The following is a 23895-nucleotide window of genomic DNA, read 5'->3' as shown; positions in this document are numbered from 1 at the left end:
CATTTCCGTCATTCGCCTAAAAGTTGACCGTAACGGCCTTTTGAAATTAAAACGAGTATTTCGGATACGTGAACGGACCAAAACCTTGCTTATTAAATTATAAGCATGTCCTTAAAGTTTCACGTCAATCCGAGGTCTAGAATGAGAGTTATGCTAATTAGCGCAATTTAAATAAACTTTTGTAATAAACGGCGCAATTAGCATAACACCTATCTAAACCAAGATTTCGTCACCAAAACTTTTACCCACTGTATTAAAATAATATTTTGGGAATTTTAAAGATTTTTAATAATTTTTACCTCGCTCATAACCTGCGGTTATGGCTACGGTTCGGTAAATACCGAATATGCCCTTTTCGGCCAAAACATGAGTTCTACAAGGTCTTTTAACCCGATTCCAGTTGCTACTGGTTTTAAATAATAAATAAAGTATTTTAAGCTTTATAAGCTGTTCGGGAAACTCAGATTTCCTGTAGAACTCGAAAAGCCCTTTTAAAGTCTTTAAAATGACCGAAAAGCCCCTACGGGGCATAATACTAACTTAAACTCGTTACGGGCGTCACGGAAGGTATCATACTGATACCACAACCCATTTAAGGCATATTGACTTAGGAAATAAGCGTACGACTCTCATGATTAACCGTTTCGCCTATTGCGCGCACGGTTCGGCTTATGAAACTAGTTTTCATAAATTAGCCGATACGGGTCAAATTATATTATTTGGACCCCAAAATCCAGAGTGTGAACCATAAACCCACTTAAAACAAGTCTCTGAACTTGTTGGGTCAGAATCGCACTCCATTCTCGGTTTTCGCCTTTTCGCGCGATTAAACCATATCTATATATAACGGAACCAACCGGTCTAGGCTACGGCCATTATAAGACTCGTTAGGATTCTAAGAGGTTAATTAAAACCTTCGTTCCAGATTAGGAGCCCCAGTAAAAGCTATCGGTGATTTAATCCAAATTAAGGAAATATACTTGCAAAGGTAAATACTTTAACTTATTTCCCCTATATGGGCTTGGGTTACGGTATATTAATACCGCTTGATTGAGCATTATATTCATCCATCGCTTAGGTGGTTAATTAAATAATATGATCGGCTCATTTAAACAGTTTTGTTGCTTAAAACCTTTGGGGGGTTTAATGACCGTTGTCCCGGATATCCTTGGCATCATTTTACGAAATGGCCACGACCATCGACATCCCGGTGTAGGCGTACACCCGGTATATAGTGTCGACATTAAATTAAAAGACGTAGCCGTTGGTTTTTATACTACGGTTTTACGCAAACGTGGTGTGTCTATAAATCTTTAACCCGGCACGACCCGGGCTACTGAACGCATAAAAGAACATGTAAAACGTTCACAAGATTTTATAATAATTTTCCCAAGTTATAAAAGAGTTTGTGCCTTGTGCATTCAAATCAATTTTTAATAAACATTTTCAAATGTGTCAGTTGAATGTATTTACCAGTGTAAACTGACGTATTTTCCCCAAAAAGATTAAGTGCAGGTACTAGACGAAATTGGCTGGTATTAGCTGCCTAAGCATCACGAATAGTCTCGCAAACTCGATGCCGTATCTGAATGAACAATATTTATTTATTTTGATCCGCTGTGGATATATTCAACTTCTGTAATACATTTGATATTACAACCAGAGGTTGAAGTTTATATATTTATCTTATGCTTTCGCTGTGCATTACATAATTGTGTGGTTTGACTATATTGTTGCCAACATCGTCACGGTAATCCCCCACCGGGCCCACCGGTGAGACACGTGGAAATCGGGGTGTGACATCTAAGCATGAGCTCAATTATCTAATTTAATAGATTTTAATTTGAGTTTGAATCGTTTGAAGCTCTACATATAAACCGAGCTAAACTCGAGTTTGAAAAATTATAAGTGAGTCATGTTCGAGCTTCATATATAGAGCTTCAAACGATCCAAATTCAAATTAAAATCTATTGAATTAGATACTCAAGCTCATACTTAGACTAACTCAGATTCAACTCAACTCGTCACACCTACACTTTACAAACACAACAAATAAACATACCGCCTAACCAATCCCCCTTTTTCCCCCCACCCCCCCCCCCCCCCCCAAAAAAAAAAAAAAAAAAAAAGACACATCTACAATATGTATTTTGGACATAATTGAATCTTTGACCTTTACCAAACACCTTAGATTCCATGTGGACAATTTTGTATTTACCCAATATCTTTCTTCCTTACCTAACCCCCAAAGCCCACCAACCCCCCTACCATTGGGTGACTTTCACATCTACATTCTTTAATCTCCCTATATTTCCATTTTTATACACTTCCACTTTCACACCAATATTCTTTCCATCTATAATGGAGGCCAAACTATGGAGATTCCAGTCATCTCCGGCCATCCCCCGGTCAAAATCTTGGAGGCTTTCCGTCCAAATTCCCCCTCCATTCTCCAAAACTTGCAGCTTTCAGTCCATTTCTGGGGTTCAAAAGAATCACATCCTAGCTGTTCAGGCCTCTGCTTCACTCGGGTACCCTTCAAATTTGTAAATCTTTAAACTTTATGACTTAATTGTATTTGATTAAGCAAATTATGTTATCAAGTTCCTTAATTTCTTTATGGGTTTGTTTCAAGACTTGAACCTATGATCTCCCAAAAGACAGGTGTCACTAGTTCAGGCTTCTGCCTCTATTGGGTACACTTTAAATTTGTTGTTCTTGAATCTTTAAGGTTTAGTTTTGTTTCCTTAATTTCTTTATGGGTTTGTTTCAATACTTGAACCTATGATCTCCCAAAAGACAGGTGTCACTAGTTGTACTCAATATGCTTGTGGCTTGTATTAAACTTCTTAATAAGCTAGCAAAATATGCTTTAGGTAATAAGGTTAGAGACATATTATGAATTTATGGTGTGCATAACATGATTTGTAACACCCTGTGCAAATCCCGCATCGTGGGCAGGAGAGATGTTGGGTTCATAAGAAATGCTCGGCCTCAACGTGTTTTGGACGCGTTTGTGGTTTCAAGCATGATTGAATAGGAGTAATCCATGATGGGTGGCCTACACGAAAGTCGGCCTCTTTGCGGACAAAACAGACAATATTGGTTGGTACGAGGGGCCCGATGTTACTTGATTAGTGATTTACCATGCTTGAGTTAGGTTTTTGAAAGAGTTTTTTTATTCATAGCATAATATATAATCAACATCTATTTGCTCTATGTTACATGATTAGTGATTTACCATGCTTGACTTAGCTTTTAGTTTCATTCATTTCCGTATTCTCGTAGAGTAAAGAACGCAAGTAGAATAGACGAGAGTGAGATTTACACTCTTGACGGTATAAGAAGCTCTTTAATTCGACAAGAGGATAGCATAATCTTTAGCCTTGTGGAAAGAGCTCAGTATCTGTACAACGAGGATACATATGACCCGAAAGCTTTCTTCATGGACGGCTTCCAGGGTTCGTTAGTTGAATTCATGGTCAAAGAAACCGAAAAGATTCACGCTAAGGTAACTTCATTGCAATTTGCACTTGTTTAATATTTTAACATAAAAAAGATTAAAAAAAAAAAAACTGTAACATAATCTTTGTGACCGGTTTTGAAACAGGTCGGAAGATACAAGAACCCCGATGAACATCCGTTTTTCCCAAATGACTTGCCTGAACCTATGTTGCCCCCCTTGCAATACCCACAGGTAACCTGTTGTATTTGTTTGTGTTTAAATCCTACATACATCATAAGAATTAGAGTAAGATGCCATTTTCATCCCCTGAGGTTTGGCCAGTTTTGCGACTTTCGTCCAAAGGTTTGTTTTTCCGCATCTGGATCCAAAAGGTTAGAAATCTTGCCATTTTCGTCGGGCTCGTTAACTCCATCCATTTTTCTCCGTTAAGTCAGGACTCAGGGGTATTTCCGTCTTTTCTGTTAAATTAAAGGACAATTCAGTTTTTTTCACACATCTCTACTCTAGCAAGTTTACATAAAGTGAAAAAGACCAAATTGCCCTTTAAGTTAGCAAAAAAGACGGAAATACCCCTGACTTAACGGAGAAAAATGGATGGAGTTAAGGATCCGGATGAAAATGGCAAGATTTCAAACCTTTCGGATCCAGATGCGGAAAAACAAACATTTGGACGAAAGTCGCAAAACTGGCCAAACATCCGGGACGAAAATGACATTTTAAATTTGCTTCTCAACATCGTTTTGCGTATAGGTGTTGCATCCTAGTGCCGATTCAATCAATATCAACAAAAAGATATGGAATATGTACTTTAAAGATCTTCTTCCTAGACTGGTCAAGAAAGGAAACGATGGTAACTGCGGGTCAACCGCAACATGTGACACAATCTGCTTGCAGGTACTGCATTTTACCTGATCAAGTTTCAATCTTTTTCATGTCAGTCAGCTCAAACGTCATGTATATGCACGTATACGATTATAAAAACGCAATCTTTACCTTGCAGGTCCTCTCTAAACGAATCCATTACGGTAAATTCGTCGCAGAAGCAAAGTTTCGAGCTTCACCAGATGATTACGAAGCTGTCATTAAAGCACAAGTAAAGATTATCTCATATGTGGACATATTTAATTGAGTTAATTGCCATTTTAGTCCCTGTGGTTTGGGCCATTTTGCCAGTTTAGTCCAAAGGTTTCATTTTTAACATCTGGATCCAAAAAAGTTTCATCGTTGCCATTTTGGTCCAACTGACTTAACTCCATCCATATCTGTTAAGTCTGCCAAGGGCATTTTTGTCATTTCATTTAAAAGAAAAAAGCAATAAAGAAAAAAGGGTTAATAAAAAGAAAAATGAAATGACAAAAATGCCCTTGGCAGACTTAACAGATATGGATGGACTTAAGTCAGTTGGACCAAAATGGCAACGATGAAACCTTTTTGGATCCAGATGTTAAAAATGGAACCTTTGGACTAAACTGGCAAAATGACCCAAACCACAGGGACTAAAATGGCAATTAACTCTATTTTATTGAAAACGCTTTCAGGTTTGTATAATCTTTTAACCTCATACTGATCATATGTGCAGGATAGTAAAAAGCTGATGGATTTGCTAACATATCCGGCTGTGGAGGAGGCAGTCCAGAGACGGGTCGAAACAAAAGCGAAGACTTACGGGCAAGTAGTCTGTGTTGGGCCCACGGAAGCTGAACTCGAGCCGGTGTACAAAATTAACCCGAGTTTAGTTGCTGATATTTACGGGGACTGGATTATGCCTTTGACTAAGGAGGTTCAAGTCGAGTATTTGTTAAGAAGACTTGATTAATCGGAACATATCTTACACGATATATAATGTATTTTTATATGTGGACCTATACGGGAAGTGTCTGCGGGTCTATAACCGAGTTTTTTTTTTTATCTTAATTTTTATAAATGTAATTTTGATTTATCCATGACAAAATGTTATTTTTATGCAGATGTATGATTGTATTCTATTTTTGTTTTCATTATTGTTGATGATAAATTCCATTCATGTTGACATAGATATAAACTTAAACACAAATACATAAATATATAACTTAATTTCAGTTAAATGACTATCAAGGAGAGGGTTTGAGCCAGAAAAAAAGTGTTAAAATGTGAAATTATTTATATTTACCAAATTTTCATACGATAATCGTTTACCTTTTACAAAAAATAAATAAATAAATAACAATCTAGTAAATATACATGCGAAAAACGTTATTAACTTTTACATAGAGTATCAATGTACTAATTTTATCAAGAGTTAATTACTGTTTTCGTCCCTGTGGTTTGTCAAAAACCACTATTTCAGTCCATTAGTTTAAAAATTGCGATTCCAGTCCCTGTGGTTTCACTTTCGTAACCATTCCAGTCCACCTCGTAATCATTTCAGTCCCTGTACTTGCAGAATAAATGGATTGAAATGGTTACGAAAGTGAAACCACAGGGACTGAAATCGCAATTTTTAAACTAATGGACTGAAATAGTGATTTTTGACAAACCAAAGGGACGAAAACAGTAATTAACTCTTATTAAAATTTTACAAGAGTAACAAAATGATACTACTTGTTCTGTTAGTAACATATGATAACCATGCCAAAATACTGAGTTGACATGATAATGTGTCATTTTTTCATATAACATTTAGTGAAACATCATATAAACTCGGTTTGTGACAAATGAGAACTCATAACGGTATTCTACATAAAACAAACGTTTGTTTATCCCCTAGAAACACAACATCATATAAACTCGGTTTGTGACAAATGAGAACTCATAACGGCATTCTACATAAAACAAACGTTTGTTTATCCCCTAGAAACACGACATCATATAAACTCGGAATCATTAAAAAAATAGCGTTGTTTGTATATTATCTGTATGTATTTACACCACTCAATTCAGTACATCAATAAAAAAAACATAACTGTTGTCATCTTTAGTGTGTCTGTCTGTAGATAGCATAAAGAGTTGCAGTTGACTTTTCATCATTGAGCAACAAGTGTGGGAATTTGACCATGATTCACAAAGTCAATCTTGTTCAATCTCAAACAGCAAAGCATTTTCTCTGGCAATTCTTCAGGCTTCTGAGCCTATTTTTAACAAATATAAATGATAAAAAAATATTAAAAAAAAAGAGTTAAATGCCATTTTAGTCCCTATGGTTTGGGCCATTTTGCCAGTTTAGTCCAAAGGTTTCATTTTTAACCTGTGGGTCTAAAAAGGTTTCACAGTTGCCATTTTAGTCCACTGGGTTAACTTCATCCATTTTTTCTGTTAACGAGAAGGCCAATTCGGTCATTTTATATGGCTGAATTGCCCTTTTAGTTAACAGAATTACATACAAAATGACCAAATTGGCCTTCTCGTTAACAGAAAAAACGGATGAAGTTAACCAAGTGGACTAAAATGGCAACTGTGAAACCTTTTTGGACCCACAGGTTAAAAATGAAACCTTTGGACTAAACTGGCAAAATGGCCCAAACCACAGGGACTAAAATGGCATTTAACTAAAAAAAAGTAAAAACAGTTTCCTTTTTCTTGCAAATTTAAAACATTGAACATAATAAGAACACAAGAACCTGAATAGTTAGCCCGAGATTCAGAATCCCGTTTTTCAAGCGTTGACGAAATGATTCTAATCCCTTTCTTGCTACGTAACTAAACCGATGAATATCCAGGTCAATTTCAAAGTAATTCGATCCCTGCAAACATTAAAAAAAAAAAAAATTATATTTATGGTGGCTGATATCGGTACACCATTGATGAGTTAATTGGACAGCAGCCCTCATACAGGTCGTATAACAAGGCGTTTTGTGTCATACGGGCCATAGGAGAGTGCTAATCTGGCTATACGACCCGTATGACCTAACAAGACATGACCCATACGGCCCGGCCCGTGTCAACTTTTCCCCCCATCAATATGCCCCAAGGGCGTAGCTTTGTGGGGGCGGGAGGGGGCGGCCGACCCCCCGAACTTTTCGCTCAGTAGTGGAGAGTAGGTAGTTTTCGTATAGAAATTTTTGAGTATATATGTTTTTGACCCCCCGGTTTTATAGAAATTTTTGGTATATACGTTTTCGACCCCCCGGTCGGAAATCAGGTACCCTCGCGTCCATGTTTGGGGGGTGGTGTCAGAATATAAGTACCCGATATCTATCTATCTATGTCAGTTTCACAATGAAGAAGTAAATGGTGGCGTGTACCCGATAAAACTTGTGTTGAGGGCGTGAAAGAACCGGTTTTTCATTATAAGCATGCAAGAGCTTCCTTTCCGTGCTATTCGAAACAATGTCTTCAGGATTCATAACACCCACAATAATCTTCAATCTTTCTCTGAACGATACAAACGATTCTTTCGTGAATCTCCTCACTTTTTCCATTTCGTCTTCCATCAAACGCTGCAAAATTTAAACCTCTACAAACTTTCTTTTTTTAAAAAAAAAAAAAAAATACACATTCATCTTAATTACCTTGATGCTTTCTTGAAACTGAAAAGACGCATCTTTCTCGTACGTTTCGGATAGTTTGAAATATAAAACAAGGCTCAAACCCTCGCCATCACAATCGCGGTTGAACATAGCCGCAGGATAAGTAGGCAACTGTAAAAAGTAAAAACCGCGGTTTCACATTTTATAACTTGTCTCTCAAGAAACCAAATTTAAATAAAGAATATAAAGATTTCGAACCTGAATATTGACGATGAGAAGCGGAGGTAACATTCCATGGCCTTTGACCGGAGGAAGCTCGAGAAGCTGCGCAATGTGGTTGACTTTTCTTGACGATGCAAAGAGGTCAACACCGATTGGAGTATAAGGACAATAACTTTGGGCAGGACTCTTTGTTTTGTGTCTGCATAAACTATTTTTAGCATACATTTCTAAATGTGTTAAAAGATGCAAAAGATTGATTAAATACTTGAAAAAGTTTTCGTCTCGAAGAGTGAAACTCGAGGGGTCGATGGCAGACCAACATCCAGGGGTTAACTTCTTATATGTGCAACATGGAATCAACGACCCTGCACGGGGATGACAAAAGTATCTTTCGGAAACGCCTGCATGATCAAAACAAGGTGTTTATTTTGTGTTTTGTAGTTTGTTTAATCTTAAAGTACACGGATAGTCCCTGTGGTTTTCCAAAATTTTGGATTTGATCCCTAGCTTTTCAAAAGTACACGAATGGTCCCTGGTCCCTGTGGTTTGCACTTTGTAACGCATTTAGTCCCCAGCCAACAAATCTAAAGGTTTCAGGAGGTCCAAGTTAGGGACTAAATGCGTTACAAAGTGCAAAACACAGGGGCCATCCATGTACTTTTAGCAAAAGTTGGAGACTAAATGCGTTACAAAGTGCAAACCACAAGGACCATCCATGTACTTTTAGCAAAAGTTGGGGACTAAATGCGTTACAAAGTGCAAACCACAAGGACCATCCATGTACTTTTGGCAAAAGTTGGGACTAAATGCGTTACAAAGTGCAAACCACAAGGACCATCCATGTACTTTTGGCAAAAGTTGGGGACCAAATCCAAAATATTGGAAAACCACAGAGACTATCCGTGTACTTTACTCTTAATCTTATGAAAGAATTACAGTACTCATTTGCTTACCGTCATGAACACTACTCGAATCATCGTCGGAATCAGACTCATCAACTTCACTGACCGAGTCAATCCACGATTCTTCTTGGCAAATGACTGCAAAACAAAGTTTGTGAATGATAAACGCATGACCTTGTGGGAAACGAAGTTTTATCGTTGAGATTTACAAAAATAGAACAAAAGAACGTACCGTTAGAAGTAGAATCAAATCGGGTGTGGTGCCAGTCTATCTGAGTGAGGTTAGGAGTGGAAGTGGAAGTTGATGTGTTTCTACAAATAGAGGTGCTATGAACAAGAACACTGTTTCCTAAATTCCTGTTCTTCCCCATTTTGGTGTAACGAATTTGCGTTTACCTTGATTTTTTAAACCTTTTGCGCCCTCGTTTATCTGTTGTTTTCCTTTAAATGGTGAGTTGAAAGTCCATGGCATAAAACAATATAAACAACTACAACGACCTTCGGCAAGATTTTGTATAAAGCGTTTATCAAGATAGTGAATGCAAGAATACTACAATAACCAAAAGTCCAAGTTAAGAAACATTTACAGTTATAGCCTGTAAGGATCATTCCGTAATCTTTAAAGCAACCCGACTTAATTACTGGAAGGAAAAGAAACATCCATTGCAACTTTAAGCATAGAATTTAGAAAAATGATCACGTATAAATCTCATTATATACATGATTCCGATCAAATAAAAAGTGAAATTTTCGTGATAAGCGTAGGAAGCAATATGAGTCATTGGTCTATGTTTCAATGGTTGACGCATTATTGATTACAACTTTGGGTCTAAGTTGTCCAATTACAACGGTGCTTCTAAACTAGTTGATGGGGGGGGGGGGGGGATAGTGCACGCTACCCGACCAAGCTAGCTCCACGGTGACTTCCCCATGCCAAGTTCTTACCCTGGGCGACATATGCCACTCCCAAGACTCGAACCCGGTACCTCTGGGAAGAGGTGGGTGTCGGTGGCCAACTGGGCTACCCCAGTTGGTTTGCTTCTAAACTAGTTAAAAGGTGCGTTTAAACCAATTCGTCCTGACGCATGAACAAACAATAAGGGTGTGTCCAAACAATTACAACAGTGCGTCTAAAACCATATCTAATTTAACGGAGGCATATACGCTTGCTCTAAAATACACGTAGTGCATCTAAAACCATCTTTAATTTAACGGACGCTTATACTCTCGCCCTAATATACACGTGTCACACCATGGATACGGTGTATGCTTTGCACGCAAAGATCACTTTGTACAAAAACTGGCCTCTATCTATACATGCATGCAATATTATAAACCAACAAAGGTTAAACATCCTTCTTGATGAAGAAAAGGGTCAAGAAACAAATGAATGTGTATTCATGCACAAGTTCACATTTTTTTTTCTTGATTTAAATTGGATCTTTTAAGAATTGAATAGGGTTTGATTAAAAAAGCATTCTTGATATATAATATGCATATGAAAATTCAAATATAATGAATTTTATAAAGAAAAAAGAGAGAAAACCTGAAAGAAATGATGATGTTTGTTATGAGCAATGATATGGGAAGAAGCCCACCAGAAGGAAGATGAAATGTGGATCCGACAGATGTCGGATCCGGGTTCGGTTACCACGGGTTCTTCTGTTTTTATACCCAAAAGTGAAAATCAATTTATAGAGGGAATGAAGGGAAGAAAGTTTTGTTTTATGTGGTGACCATCAGCTTATATAGTTGTTGCCACGTCATCATAGTATTCATTGGCAGTTAATTTTGTCTAAATTAATACACAAGAAGCCCCTCATCTTCAACACTAACGATTTTTTAACCCTTTTGTATTGAATACAAAAGAAACTGAAAAAAACCGAAAAAGACTTGGGCCCTATTTGTTTGCATCTGAATGGAGTCAATCAGAGCCAACCTCTGATTCGGTCAGAGGTTTTGGTGTTTGGTTCGACATCTGAATGAGGATTTCAGCTCTTAACCATTCAGATTTGTGGAATTGCTGAACCATTCAGAGGATTTCAAGCTCTGATTCACCAAACAGGGCCTTAACCTTTTAGGCTCTTAATCATTAAACATATTGCTTGAAAAAGACCATCAAATAAAAAGATCAACTTTTGTTTTTAGCTCAGTTAACTTGAACTTGGAGGTCATTTTTCGACTCGGTGACTTAAAAGAACTCGATTATAGTTCCGATGTCAAGAACGTGTATAAATTTACGTCAAAAGCAAGCACTAACTTGCGATGGTTGACGAGTCAAGGATTGTATGATAATACTTTTGATTCTCCTCGGAGAAATGTTGGGGCATAAGAAGTCCTGTCTCAAATGCCAAGATGAATCAGTTGTGGACAGAGAACTCCACTATAAAACGTGCCTCGGTGGAGCAATTCAATATGAGTAAGTGCTTGAAAAGTTCCAACTCTTGTAATAAAAAACAAATTTGTGAGCTCCTCGCAAGCTTATAGGCTCGTACGTTTATGGACCAGGTTACGACAGTTCATGCTAAAAGCGGAAATCATCATCATCATACTCAGTAAATCCCTCCAATAGCAAAGCTAGGGTAGGGTCTGAGGAGGGTAAGATGACTATGATAAGACACTCAAAAGCATATATATTCATTCCCATAACGATTAACTGAAGATCGTAAATTCTTGGTTCTCTAAAGTTTTAGAATGTTCATTTTCAGCACACAAATATAAAGAAAACAATATGAATCTAAATAACAAGATGGTGATGCATGTATGATGTTACATCCTGAATATACAGCCAGAAAGAAGATATAATTAATTCTTAATAACCAGGGATGGCTGCATAGCGATAGCCTTGTGCACCCCTCCATGAATAATACGCAATTCGAGTCTCGTAGAAGCCTGACAAAATATAAAATCATCAGAAAGTAAAAAAAAAAAAAGGCTCAAATTATACATATAACAAGTGTTTGGATATGCAATTTTAAAACTGACTGCAAAAATATAATAAAGCATAATATAATTTGATGTTTGAAGCAGTTGTTTTTTAAGTATGACAAATTCTAATTATTAGCCACGATAAAATTAGACATTTTTCATCACTTATAAGACCACACGTAGTGGTTGCCCAAAGGGGCGTTTTTTGTCCAAGATCACGCCCAATATCGCCCCCTAGCCACTACGCATGGGCGTGTTTGGCATTTTTTTGTTGAGGCGTTTTATAAATCACGTCAAATGGGGGGATTCTTGGCCAATCACATTGAAGCTTCCATTTGGTGGCCAATAAGATTTTTAAATGTTTTTTTTTTTATTTTATTTTATTACAAAACATAATGCCCCACAATCCCCACAACACCCCTTTTGTAAAAAGGCCCAATAATGCCCCATTGCTGACTGGGCTGCCACATGGCGCAAAACGCCCTAGGGTGGGGCATTATTCATCCCAACGACTACGCATGGTCTAATAGTATTTTTGTATTCATTATTGTTTTAGAGTAAAATGTCATTTTCATCCGTGAAGTTTGGCCAATTTTGCGACTTTCGTCCAAAGGTTTGTTTTTCTGCATCTGGATTCAAAAGGTTTGAAATCTTGTCATTTTCATCTGGCTTGTTAATTCCATCCATTTTTCTCCGTTAAGTCAGGGGTATTTTCCATCTTTTTTGTAAACTTAAAGGGCAACTCAGTCTTTTTCACTTTATGTAAAAGCATTTAAAATATCCTTACTAAATAAAAAACAAAAATATATAGGTAAAAAGACAAAAAAAAAAAAAAAACCCATGACTTAACAGAGAAAATGGATGGAGTTAATGAGCCGGATGAAAATGGCAAGAATTCAAACCTTTTGGATCCAGATGCGAAAAAACAAAACTTTGGACGAAAGTCACAAAACTGGCCAAACCTCAAGAACGAAAATGGCATTTTACTCTTTTTTTTTTTTTTCTTAATAATAATAATAGAATTATTAGAAATCAGAAATGTAGATAAGAAGTTTTTCTTCATATAATCAACCGTGCTACCCTAAATACTTAGGTAAGCAAAATCACTTTCACTACATCGAAACACTAAACGCTCACCATCCGTTACATGAAAACATGATAATCAGGTAATCAAAATCACTTTAACTATCACCAAAGAATCGTAGTAACGTCATTAGTGTACCTGGGAGGAAGGTGAGAGCCCCGAGCCCTAACAGGCCATACGCTTGTGATCTGTCACCACCCATGTGACCCGTGAAGATGAAGAACGAGAGAAACAGAAGGCCACAACCAAGAACAAGCAGAAAAAGCGCAAGCGCAATGGACTTCCACGGGATTTCATCCATGCTGGCTGGTGAGTAATCGAACCTCGGGTCATATCTTCCTTCATTGCCTATATAGTCGTTGTCCTCGTCGGGAAGACGAGTATAATTAACGTTCCGCCTAGACGCCATGCTAATAAGTTTGACTTATTGGAATATCGAAAGACGCCCAGATACACCAAATGCACCCGAATTGAGCTGGTTGAAAAATATATCAAGACGGTTAGAACTACTGATTAGTGATAAAGAGTTAAATGTATATAGAAATGGATGTATCAGTTTGACAGGTGGCACTAGAAGCATTTCAATAATTAGTTTACAGAGTCACATTTTCAACACTTCACTTTTAAGTAACTATTTTTTGGTCTTCTGTTTCTTTTGGCTATTGCGCCTAGGCCCAAGGCTCACCCTTTGTGCCTTGAGTGCGCCTTGCGCCTTCGACAACTATGTTTGGTTTAAAAAAGCGTGAAGCGCAGAAAAGTGACAAGCCCTAAAATCAAAGCGCGAAGCGCAAATCGCAAAAGCAGTGGGATTTTCGTACGTGAGGCGCAAGGTGCTTATATATATATATATATATATATATATAATTCGCTGGTCATGGCATGATTTTCGTTTTGGTTCGTCCGATCCAATTCGCGGTACGAACAGGATCCGGGTTGGCAAGGGATCGCGTTTCCGAATGGCAACAATTCAAATGTAATAGAGAAGAAATGGTGGCTAATCGAAGCTTACCTGCTTGCTGGCTGATTGAACCTTCCCTTCCTAAATCGTAAAATGAATGAAAGAAGATCTCTCAGTCGGCTGTTTGTTTTTTAGGTTTGGAAGATGGAGGAGAGGACGACGGCGGCTGCTTTAGTTTAGTTTAGTTTAGGGTTGTTTTAATTTTTATTTTAACTGGTGGGTGGGGCATTCGGTTGCTAGAAGTTTGATTTGGGACGGTATTCCAATTGAAAGAGAAAATCAGAAAAATCGTGATAAACCAATAATTATCAAAAACAGTAAAACAATTATGATTTTATATATTTAAAAATTAATTTTTACGATGTTTCTTTTTTTTTAATTTTACCATACTCCTGTATAACTAAATCTTGGTTTATATAATTTGCAAAATATATGTAATAACACTTAACTATAATAATAACATGATTTTGTAAGGGTAAAAGGCAAAACAAAAAAGAACATAGGCTACATTTGTAAATATCAACAAACACTCAACACAAATTCCCTATACAACGCATATGATGATATTCTCGTAAAAAAATCTGAAAAAGGGAAAATAGTCAAAGAAAGTTGTCCGAGCACTATTCATCCGAATGTGATGAATTAATATATATATATATATATATATATATATATATATGAATTTTATTTCTATTTTTATTTTAAATATATATATCAGAGTAAATTACAAAAATCGTCCTTTAGGCCTACCTCAGTTAATTTTTGTGATTAAATCTGACCAAATAGACCTCACATGAGGGTATTTTTATGTTTAAATTTGAACAAATGGACCCCACATGTAGGGCTATCCAAAAAACTCGCACCTCGGAGCTCGCTCGGATTTAGCTCGGAAAAAGCTAGCTCGATATGGCTTGGTGAGAAAGTGAACCTAGCTCGGCTCGGCTCGTGATAAGCCAAATTGGCTCGGTTTGGTTCACTTGGTAGCTCGGCTCGGCTTAGCTCGGACTATTTTACTTATAATATATTTTATTTTTATATACACTGTTATTGACCAATAATAATCCCAACTCATTTAATCACCAATAATAATCCGAACTATTCACTTTTGTTTGTAAAATACTCCCAGTTAAAAAAAAACACTAACTAGGTTAAAAAATTGCTGATGTGTCATCTGATGTGCCCCTTTTAGCTGATGTGTCATATGACGTGGTATTTGATGTGGCATTTTTTGATGACGTGGCAGCTAATAGTGCAGTATACGTGGCATTTTTCGATGATGTGGCAACTGATGTGGCAGGTGATGTGGCAAGCCACATCAGCAATTTTTTAACCTAGTTAGGGTTTTTTTAACTGGGATTATTTTACAAACAAAAGTGAATAGTTCGGATTATTATTGGTGATTAAATGAGTTGGAATTATTATTGGCCAATAACAGTGAGTTGGAATTGTTTAAATCCAATTTGCCTATAATATATTACAAAAAATGATTGTTATTTACATGTATTTAGGCTTGTAGTTTGATATCTATGACATATTTAAAGGTTGATTTTCGTGTTCATGAACAAATATTGTATTTACTTTAAATATAAAACTTATTTTGCGTTGTTGAACGTGATTTTGGCTTATAATGTATTAGGTTGAACTTATTTTGAATATGTTCTTTTGAAGTATTGAATAATATTTTAGAATACTGAATTTTGAGAGCTATGTAATAATTTTTATTTTTAAAATCGAGCCAAACCAAGCCGAGCCAGCTCGGTTTAAAACCAAGTCGAGCCCGAGCTTAGATTTTCAGCTCGGTTTTAAATCCGAGCCGAGCCAACTCGGTCTATAATCGAGCCGAGCCGAGCTAGGGTTAGCTCGGCTCGGCTCGGCTCATGAACAGTCCTACCCACATGAAAGTAAAATTACTAAAATAACTCATGTGGGGTCCATTTGGTAAGATTTAAGCACAAAAAAATAAACTTAGTTAGGGCTAAAGGATATAACTTGCAAAGGTTTGCAAACATCGAGTACGTTTTCTGTAATTATTGAAGATAAAGGACACAGTTTGCAATTAGTGACATACATAAATGATGATTTTGTAATTTACTCTATACATTATTATGAGCCAATGAATGGTAAAAGAAATTTAATCTATTTTTACCTAGCATAGTTAAATTATTTTGAGTTTTTTTTTATTTACTCTATCTTTGTTGTTAACATGATTTTTATTTTGAGTGAATTTCAAGGATTGTTCTTTATCTTTATACCCATTTTCATGTGTTGTCTTTTATGTTTAAAATTGACGATTTTTGTCATTTATGTTTTCATATCATACACGTTTTGTCCTTTAGGCCTAACCCAGTTAGTTTTTTCAATTAAATTTGGTCATGTGCTTTGCACATGAGGGCATTTTTGTCAATTCCAAGGTTGCAGAAGATTTGAGCTGTAAATATGTCGTTGAACTTACCTTTGAATTGACAAAAATGCCCTCATGTACAAAGCATATGACCAAATTTAACTGAAAAAACTAACTGGGTTAGGCCTAAAGGACAAAACGTATATGATATGAAAACATAAAGGACAAAACTCGTCAACTTTAAATATAAAGGACAACACCTGAAAATGGGTATAAAGATAAAGGACAATCCTTGACGTGGTTTTCATGCCACATGTCTTCTTCTTTTTCTAGATCAAACACATTTCTCTATCATCTTTCTCATTAGTTCCAGAATATTATTTTATCAAAGAAAAACCACCACCTGCACAACTACTGTTGCATTTTGCAAAACATAGCTTCCGTAAGCCACTTCCTTCTTCATAGGAAGTTCTTATTTCCGTAAAGAGTTGTATTTTCTTTTTGTTACTAGAGCGTAACCTAATAAGAGATTTGACCAGTTGAATGGGACGAGTTTTCGACCAAGGTTGTGAGTCGCAACCACCTGCTTCCGACTCGGAATCTCTCGGTTTCGATACAAAACTAAACACCATAGGACTCGAGACCAGCCGCTTGCGAGTCGAGACCACCTCGGTTCCGACTGGGGACGTGACCTGAAACCTTGAGGTTTCAACTAATGAACTTGTCACTCGAGATCCTCGGTTTCGACTCGAGATCTTGTGTTTCGACTGATGTTTCACCCGAAACCAACTTTAACATCCACTTAGGCCATACGTTGATCATTGGCCCATCAGCAGAACTTGGGCCGTACACTGTTTACTGATTTTACACATTGGGCTTTTGTTGAAAAGTCTAAGCCTGGCCCACATACTTTATGTGCTATGTGACTAGCCTAACTTGCATGCTATATATGTTATCTGATGAATACATTAGATGTAACCTGATTGTCATACATGGTTTATTCTTGCATACAAACCTAACTGTTACTGATAACCATAATAGGAAGTGGTTGACCAACCTCGAATAAGTAATAAACTTACTGAGCAAATCTAAGGTGAGTTCACTGCTCTTTCACAAGCATGCGTCTAGTGGGGACAAACAAACAAACTTACATCCCTGTATGGGATACTTGACACACTTTTATCCCTAGAGGGAATACGTTATAACTGTTGATGTTGGATAATACACTTAAAACTATCACCTTAAGTCCCATCTTACTACCGAACTAGTTTCTTGGAGGGCAACGGGGTTATTAGTTGATAGCGCTATTAGGTTTGGCACCCTTACGACGTATCTGTACAGGACGGGCGTGAACTAATGACCTTAACCACTTGACCAATGTTGATAGGCATTGGGGAAGGGCAAACAACAGTCATTTTGCGGTATCAAGTTATTATCAACATGCTTTGAAACTAAACACTTGGCAACTAAACGTTTTACAAAACTGTGAACTCGCTAGCTTTATGTTAATACACTTTTTCTGCATGCTTGTAGGTCGATAGGTATTTGATGTGGGACTTGCAGTCTGGGGAGCTGGAGTGGTCATGGGTCGTGACTAGTGTAAAGACAAGGAGTATTGATTGTTTTCACATACTTTGGATTTGAGTTACTAAAACAACGAATTGTGCTTCCGCTGAAGTTAAACATGTTTTGAACAAATGTTTTGAATTTTCTAATTACATTGAATGTGAATTTTTATTTATTGTATTATGTTAGTTCAATGTGATTAGTGGCTGGATCCTGGTACGTCACATGCCTTGCGGTGAAGAAGATTGTTGAGTTGGAAGAATCACATGCTAATACCTAGAGGGACTTCACGAGATCATTGAAAGATAGCTAAAGGGCCTTAATATATACACACACACACATAAACTGGTGGGTGGTGTACGGACAATGGTGGTGGCGGTTAGGGATGAGCTTTTTTTTTCCCAAATACTCGTACTCGTACCCGTACCGTACCTGTACCCGTACCAATTTTAGGTATTTGGTACATATATCAGTACTCAGTTTTATATAGACCTTTAAAAGTTTTTTATATTATGTTTTATCTCGTGTTATAGTATTTATAGTACTTGTATTGATTTTACCTATACGGTACCCGTATTATATTGGTACTCGTACCAATTCTACATATTTGGCACCCGTACTATATTGGTACTCATGTCAATTTTACCTATTTAGTACCCCGTACAAGTGCTTAAAAATTATATAAAAACAAAATGGTACCAAAGCGGGTACTGTATCGAAAATACTCGTACATGTACGGTACCTATGTATTTGGTACGGTATTTGGTACCCAGTTTTGTTCAAATTTGATATCAGTATTTTCAGTACCTGTACATGTATGGGTACGATACCAATCCCATCCCTAGTGGCGGTGGTGGTGGGAGGTGGACGTGGATGATGGGTGGTGGTGTTGGACGGGGGTGGTGGACGGTGGTGATGGTGATGTTGATGGACAGTGGTGGTGTTTAATCCTCTACAAACCTTAGAAGATCTTAAAAGTGGTTGGTCTAACTATGCACCAACAAGAGCTCGCGAAAATGTTTTCTAATGAAAATTTTTTGAAAAAACAAACAGTCTGCAGATCGCAATGTCTGTGTGGAATATACAGAAGAGCCTATGCAAATATTTTTTAGAAAAACAAACACCATCTTAAAATAAGATGTAGATAAAAACTAATGTTTATTTAAGAACACACTAAGATTGAAAAACCCGATTAATGTACAAGAAAACAAAGACTCAACCGAAAATAAAACTCAAGACAAATGTTTGACTCTCTATTATTAACTTTATGATTAAGAAAGAAATTGTATCTTTAAGATTTAAAAGTTAACATTTATGAGAGATACATAGTGTTTTGACATGTATAAGGTTAACACTACGCATGGGATAACAAGAATTCGTGCGTTAATCGTAATAAATATGTTTAGAATACTTATTATTATTGAAAAAGTATGTTTATAAGTTACAGTAACTTTCGGGTCATTAAAACTACAAGAATCGGCAAGTAGATCAACTTACGCGACTTCAATACGTAGCACGTGTGCGCGACATTTAATTCCATATCAGCAAAATACTAATATTTTGAGCATAAAAATAATTATTTTAATTTATAAACTAATTTGTATTGAAATTTATGCGAGAAAATGAGAATTCTGACGCAAGAACAAGCTGGAACGGAGTTGTGTCCAGACAATGGTGGGCTGAAGAAGGATGAGCTTGATTGATGGGCTTCAAAGTTCAAACCCACTCCACCAAAACTTAGGTATATAAACCCTTATATACCTCAACATCCTTCATTATTCACAAACATTTTATCTCTCTGCCTCATTTCTCTCTAACCTCTCTCTACATTATCTCTCTATAACACAAGGTCCGTCGACCAGAATCCAGCCACCACACGGCGGATCCATGGCGGCAGCGGCAGCCGACCACGGCGGCACATGCCGGCGGCGGTTTTCCAGCGAACCTTTCGGCGACCGTTTTCTGGTCAAAGGTACACTTTGTCTGCTAATTTCGACGTTTCGAACACCATGGTGAGGTCCATTTTCTCTAATTCAGAGCGGTTTATGCCGTAGAGAAACTTTGAAGATAATCCGGCCAATTTCTATCAAGTTTGTTTTCAAGTTTTCTCTTCATGTATGTCAAGATCTTGCTTTGAAGGATGTTGGTATTGCTTATCCAAACTATGTCAAGATCTTGGTTTTAAGAACCTCCAACTTATTTATAGTTAACTTCAACATGTACATCATACCATATTATATGGCAAATCGTACCGAAGCGATCCGAAATGAGCCTACCCCCGATCGTACCGAATTTTAGAGACCTAGCGAATTGCGACCCCGTTTCACGTTCCAGTACCGGAGCGTACCACAAACCATGTGACTATGGTACAACCATTTTAGCTACATGTATAACACTTTAAAGCACAAAAACACCTTCTGTACGAAAAGCACGCGCCTCAGCGAGATTTTTTTCCAAAAAAGCTTGCTTTTTGTGTGCTTTTTGTGCAGAGCTCGCCTTATGTCACACAAGGCGCATCTCTTTGCGCTTAAGCGCGCTTTTTTAAACCAAGATTGATATGCTAGTCAGAAAAAGTTCCAACGAGAATACGGGATGCAAATGGGTTTAAAAAGTGAACACAAGTTGAAAGATTAAATGCACCATTGGTTGTGAAATATACAATCAAATGGAGGGCATTAACTACCAAGAAACTTACTGGAAGTGTAGCCAAAATGGTAAAAGACTAAAAGTTAGAAGTTTCATTACAATCACAGGAATGGGATCAAATACAAACACTTAAGTTTGTAAGAACCATAAGAACCAATACATAATTGACAAGTGTCCATCAATAAAAAATTAGTTTAGGGGTAATTTAGACTTTTTGACCATATTTATTTATAACTAATTAAAAATAATTACAAAAAATATAATCAGCACAACACTATATAATTAGCACAACATCATTAATCGTTCTTCATTATCAGCACATCGTCCTCGAATCGTTCTCCATTATCAACATAAACGACATTAGCACAACATCTTCAATCGTTCTCCATTATCAGCACACCAGATGTGCTGATTATATCTACTTTTGGTGTTTGTTTGTATTATTTTGTAATTAACACATAATCAGCACCTTATTAGCACAAATATAAAAAACCTTTTGTTAACTTTTTTTAAAAAACACTTTTATAAATACAAAAAGGTATAGCAATATGGTACTCATATTAAAGATAAAAAAATACTTGATTTTATGGTATATATTTTTAAAAAAAATAATGAAGTATATAAAAGTTATTTTAGTTTAAAAAACCTTGGTGGAATTTGTATTTAATAGAAAATGGTCAAATGACTAGCAATTTTACAAAATTACCCCTAATTTGTTAGTAGTAATTTTTAATTATAAGAGTTTTATTTATAATCAATATCAACCCTTAATTTAAATTAACAATGGTTCAGATCTGTTCTTACGGTTCTTATAATTAGCACTGTTTGTACAGGATCTCAACCCTACAATCACAATAGCTAAAGGACTGTTCATGGATGAGCTATCAACAACATATTCTTTCATCACTCATTATATGAGAAATTTCATGATCATACCACAAGGTTACATAGTTGGTCCATATAACCAGAGCTATAAACTCAAAACTCAAGCAAACCAATAGGCCATAGTTTTCAAATTGCATCATTCCTCAATTAGACCACCCGTAATCGGGCGTTTTTCATCATAAATAATGCCCAAACACGCCCCATAACGCCGCCCCCTGGGCGTGTTCGGGCGTTTTCTCGACAAAAAGTTGTTGTGGCGTTTTTTAAATAACGCTGAAAGGGGCAATGTTGGACCAATGAGAAACTGGGTAACGGCTAGAAGGGGCTAACAGCCAATATTTTAAGTTTTTAATTAAAAAATAATAATTGTGTAGTGATTGGAAGGGGCTATATTGGGCATTATTCTCACTACGCCACTTTTGTAATAACACCCAATAATGCCCCCATGCTGACTGGACTGCCTCATGGCAGAAAACGCCCCAGGGTGGGGGCATTATTGGGCTAACGACTACGCATGGTCTTACTAATGTTTTTTTTGTCAAAAGCACGCTAGGCACATGCCTAGGCGCAGAAGCAGAGCGCAGCTAAACCATGGTGCCTGAAAAGGCACAGTTTAGGCCAAAATTGTCTGAACCTGTTTGAACATGTCTAAAACCCCTAAATAATCATGAAATCAACCTAAAACAGCCTAAACAACAACCCTAAAAATAATATTTTTGATTCGAGTATTACTACGCGCCTGGCTTAGAAAAGCCCCCTCGCTTTCTAAGCGCCTTGCTCCTAGGCTTGCGCGCGCCTATGCGTCTCAACAACATAGACGAAAATCTCATAAGTTGAAAGTTTATTACTCTCTCTTTACTAAAAGAGTTTCAACACCACACACAATAATAGTGTTGGTTGGTTTATGCCAATAACAACATAGCAATTCAAGATTCAAACATATGGATCAAGATAATCTTCAAATAAGAAAACACAGATCAATTGCAGATAACAGTTGTGAAGTGACTGTAATTATGGCTTGAGTCGGTGATAAAACCCTAAATCATGAACCTTTTGAGGATTGTCTTGAAACTTAGGTCAAAACCAATGGATCGCAGTTGATAAAGAGAAGATTTAGGTGAGATGATAAAGAAAGAAATACTTACCCGATAATTAGATTTCTGTCACTGTGGAAGAAGAGAGAGATGGGTGAAGAACGAAGAAATTTCTCCGGCGTTCGTTTTCTACACCAACAAATCCCCAACGATGACTGCCCACTTTCTTTGAATCGTTTGATGCAGGGTAAGAATATAATAATGGTCTCTTGGTAGTGGATGCCGGTTCGATTTGTTACGGTACATACGGGCACCCGATATACACATTCTGATGTTATTTAGTTATAATCGATTCGGTTCATCATATCATGACACATGTAGGAATGTCAAGAAAACAATCAGATTGAAATAGAACCGGTCCCGGTATTGTTCGAACAGTATCGATTCGATTCACCACAGTAAAGAACAAAATAATAGTTTATATTTGAACTGTTCACTTTTGAATAAAACTTTTATTGGCGTGTAGATAAAAATAAGCACGTCGTATTATCTTATTACAATAACGTAAGGGTAAACGTAGTCGCATTATTTTGAAAAGAAGTAATCCGTGAAGCCACTTTGTGGACATGTGTGTTTTTGCTTTGATCATTTATACACCATTATTCACAACTTGATTTTGAGTAATTTTTTTTATCAAGACATAAATAAAAAATAAATATGTCGCAACCACATAGTCAAAGTTTTGTAATATACCAATCTAAATTTTATAAAATACCGTACTTTAAAAGTTATAAAAGAAAAACAAACTATGCTCTAGTAAAATAATAAAAGATAATTGTTAAAAGAAATGAAATAAATAAAATATCATAAACTAAGTAAATGGAATAAACCATAGATGCACTATTTACCATACAACACTTTTAATATATACATACTAGTAAAATTATTTGCTTATTTGCGTGTTGTAGTGGGAGTTTGGTCGATTTTGTTTGATTTATTACGGTATTATACAATATTCGCACCTGGTATAACAACCGAAAGATAAAAACATAAAAATAAAGTTTAAAGAAAAATTTATGGTCTAAAAAGTAAAGTGAGTAAACTACAATAGGTGAAAGTGTAAAAGGTGTGATACTATTTATCAATCCACACCTTTTAGTATATATTATTCCATATATAAATTAGCAAGTTTTTGTGCATTAAGAGTTGTACCCTAAGCTTAGGGAGTTTTTCAAAAAAAAAAAAAAAATATTTGATATTTCACTTTCAACCTAGAAGTTTTATCTTTTAAATTTTAACCCATTTGAAAGTTTTTTACTTTTTAGTTAAAGTTTTTCATCTTTTGTAATTTAACACAACACTTTATTATTTACAACTTTGGTCCCCCATACTTTTTATCTTTCGCAAGTTTTTCGTTT

At 36.5% G+C, this 23895-nt stretch overlaps 3 protein-coding genes across 4 annotated transcripts; 1 reads left to right on the top strand and 2 right to left on the bottom strand.

Moving 5' to 3' along the window:
* The first annotated feature begins 2270 nt into the window (after positions 1-2270).
* LOC110868707 (chorismate mutase 1, chloroplastic) lies at positions 2271-5466 on the top strand. The gene is made up of 6 exons (XM_022117947.2): positions 2271-2531; positions 3289-3511; positions 3611-3697; positions 4217-4360; positions 4467-4559; positions 5046-5466. The coding sequence occupies exons 1-6, from the start codon at positions 2362-2364 to the stop codon at positions 5280-5282; spliced, it is 954 nt and encodes a 317-aa protein (XP_021973639.1). The 5' UTR covers positions 2271-2361; the 3' UTR covers positions 5283-5466.
* A 781-nt stretch (positions 5467-6247) lies between these two features.
* LOC110868708 lies at positions 6248-10829 on the bottom strand. Its single transcript, XM_022117948.2, has 9 exons — positions 10582-10829; positions 9268-9465; positions 9087-9173; positions 8399-8534; positions 8170-8332; positions 7954-8082; positions 7687-7881; positions 7063-7185; positions 6248-6573 (listed from the first exon to the last, which is right to left on the bottom strand). The coding sequence occupies exons 2-9, from the start codon at positions 9404-9406 to the stop codon at positions 6469-6471; spliced, it is 1077 nt and encodes a 358-aa protein (XP_021973640.1). The 5' UTR covers positions 9407-9465; positions 10582-10829; the 3' UTR covers positions 6248-6468.
* An 827-nt stretch (positions 10830-11656) lies between these two features.
* On the bottom strand, positions 11657-22737 carry LOC110868709 (transmembrane protein 230-like). Of its 2 annotated transcripts, none has more exons than XM_022117949.2 (3): positions 22589-22737; positions 13186-13522; positions 11657-11927 (listed from the first exon to the last, which is right to left on the bottom strand). In XM_022117949.2, exons 2-3 carry the CDS (start codon positions 13454-13456, stop codon positions 11848-11850), a joined length of 351 nt encoding a protein of 116 aa, XP_021973641.1. In that variant the 5' UTR covers positions 13457-13522; positions 22589-22737; the 3' UTR covers positions 11657-11847. The 2 variants fall into 2 exon arrangements, with proteins under 2 accessions (XP_021973641.1, XP_021973642.1); XM_022117950.2 differs by lacking the exon at positions 22589-22737 and adding an exon at positions 14057-14187.
* Positions 22738-23895: the final 1158 nt, after the last annotated feature.

The sequence above is a fragment of the Helianthus annuus genome, chromosome 7 (assembly GCF_002127325.2).
Source record: "Helianthus annuus cultivar XRQ/B chromosome 7, HanXRQr2.0-SUNRISE, whole genome shotgun sequence".
Lineage (NCBI taxonomy): Eukaryota > Viridiplantae > Streptophyta > Magnoliopsida > Asterales > Asteraceae > Helianthus > Helianthus annuus.
The sequence above is the reverse complement of the archived record's forward strand: the minus strand, read 5'-3'. Positions and strand labels throughout refer to the sequence as shown.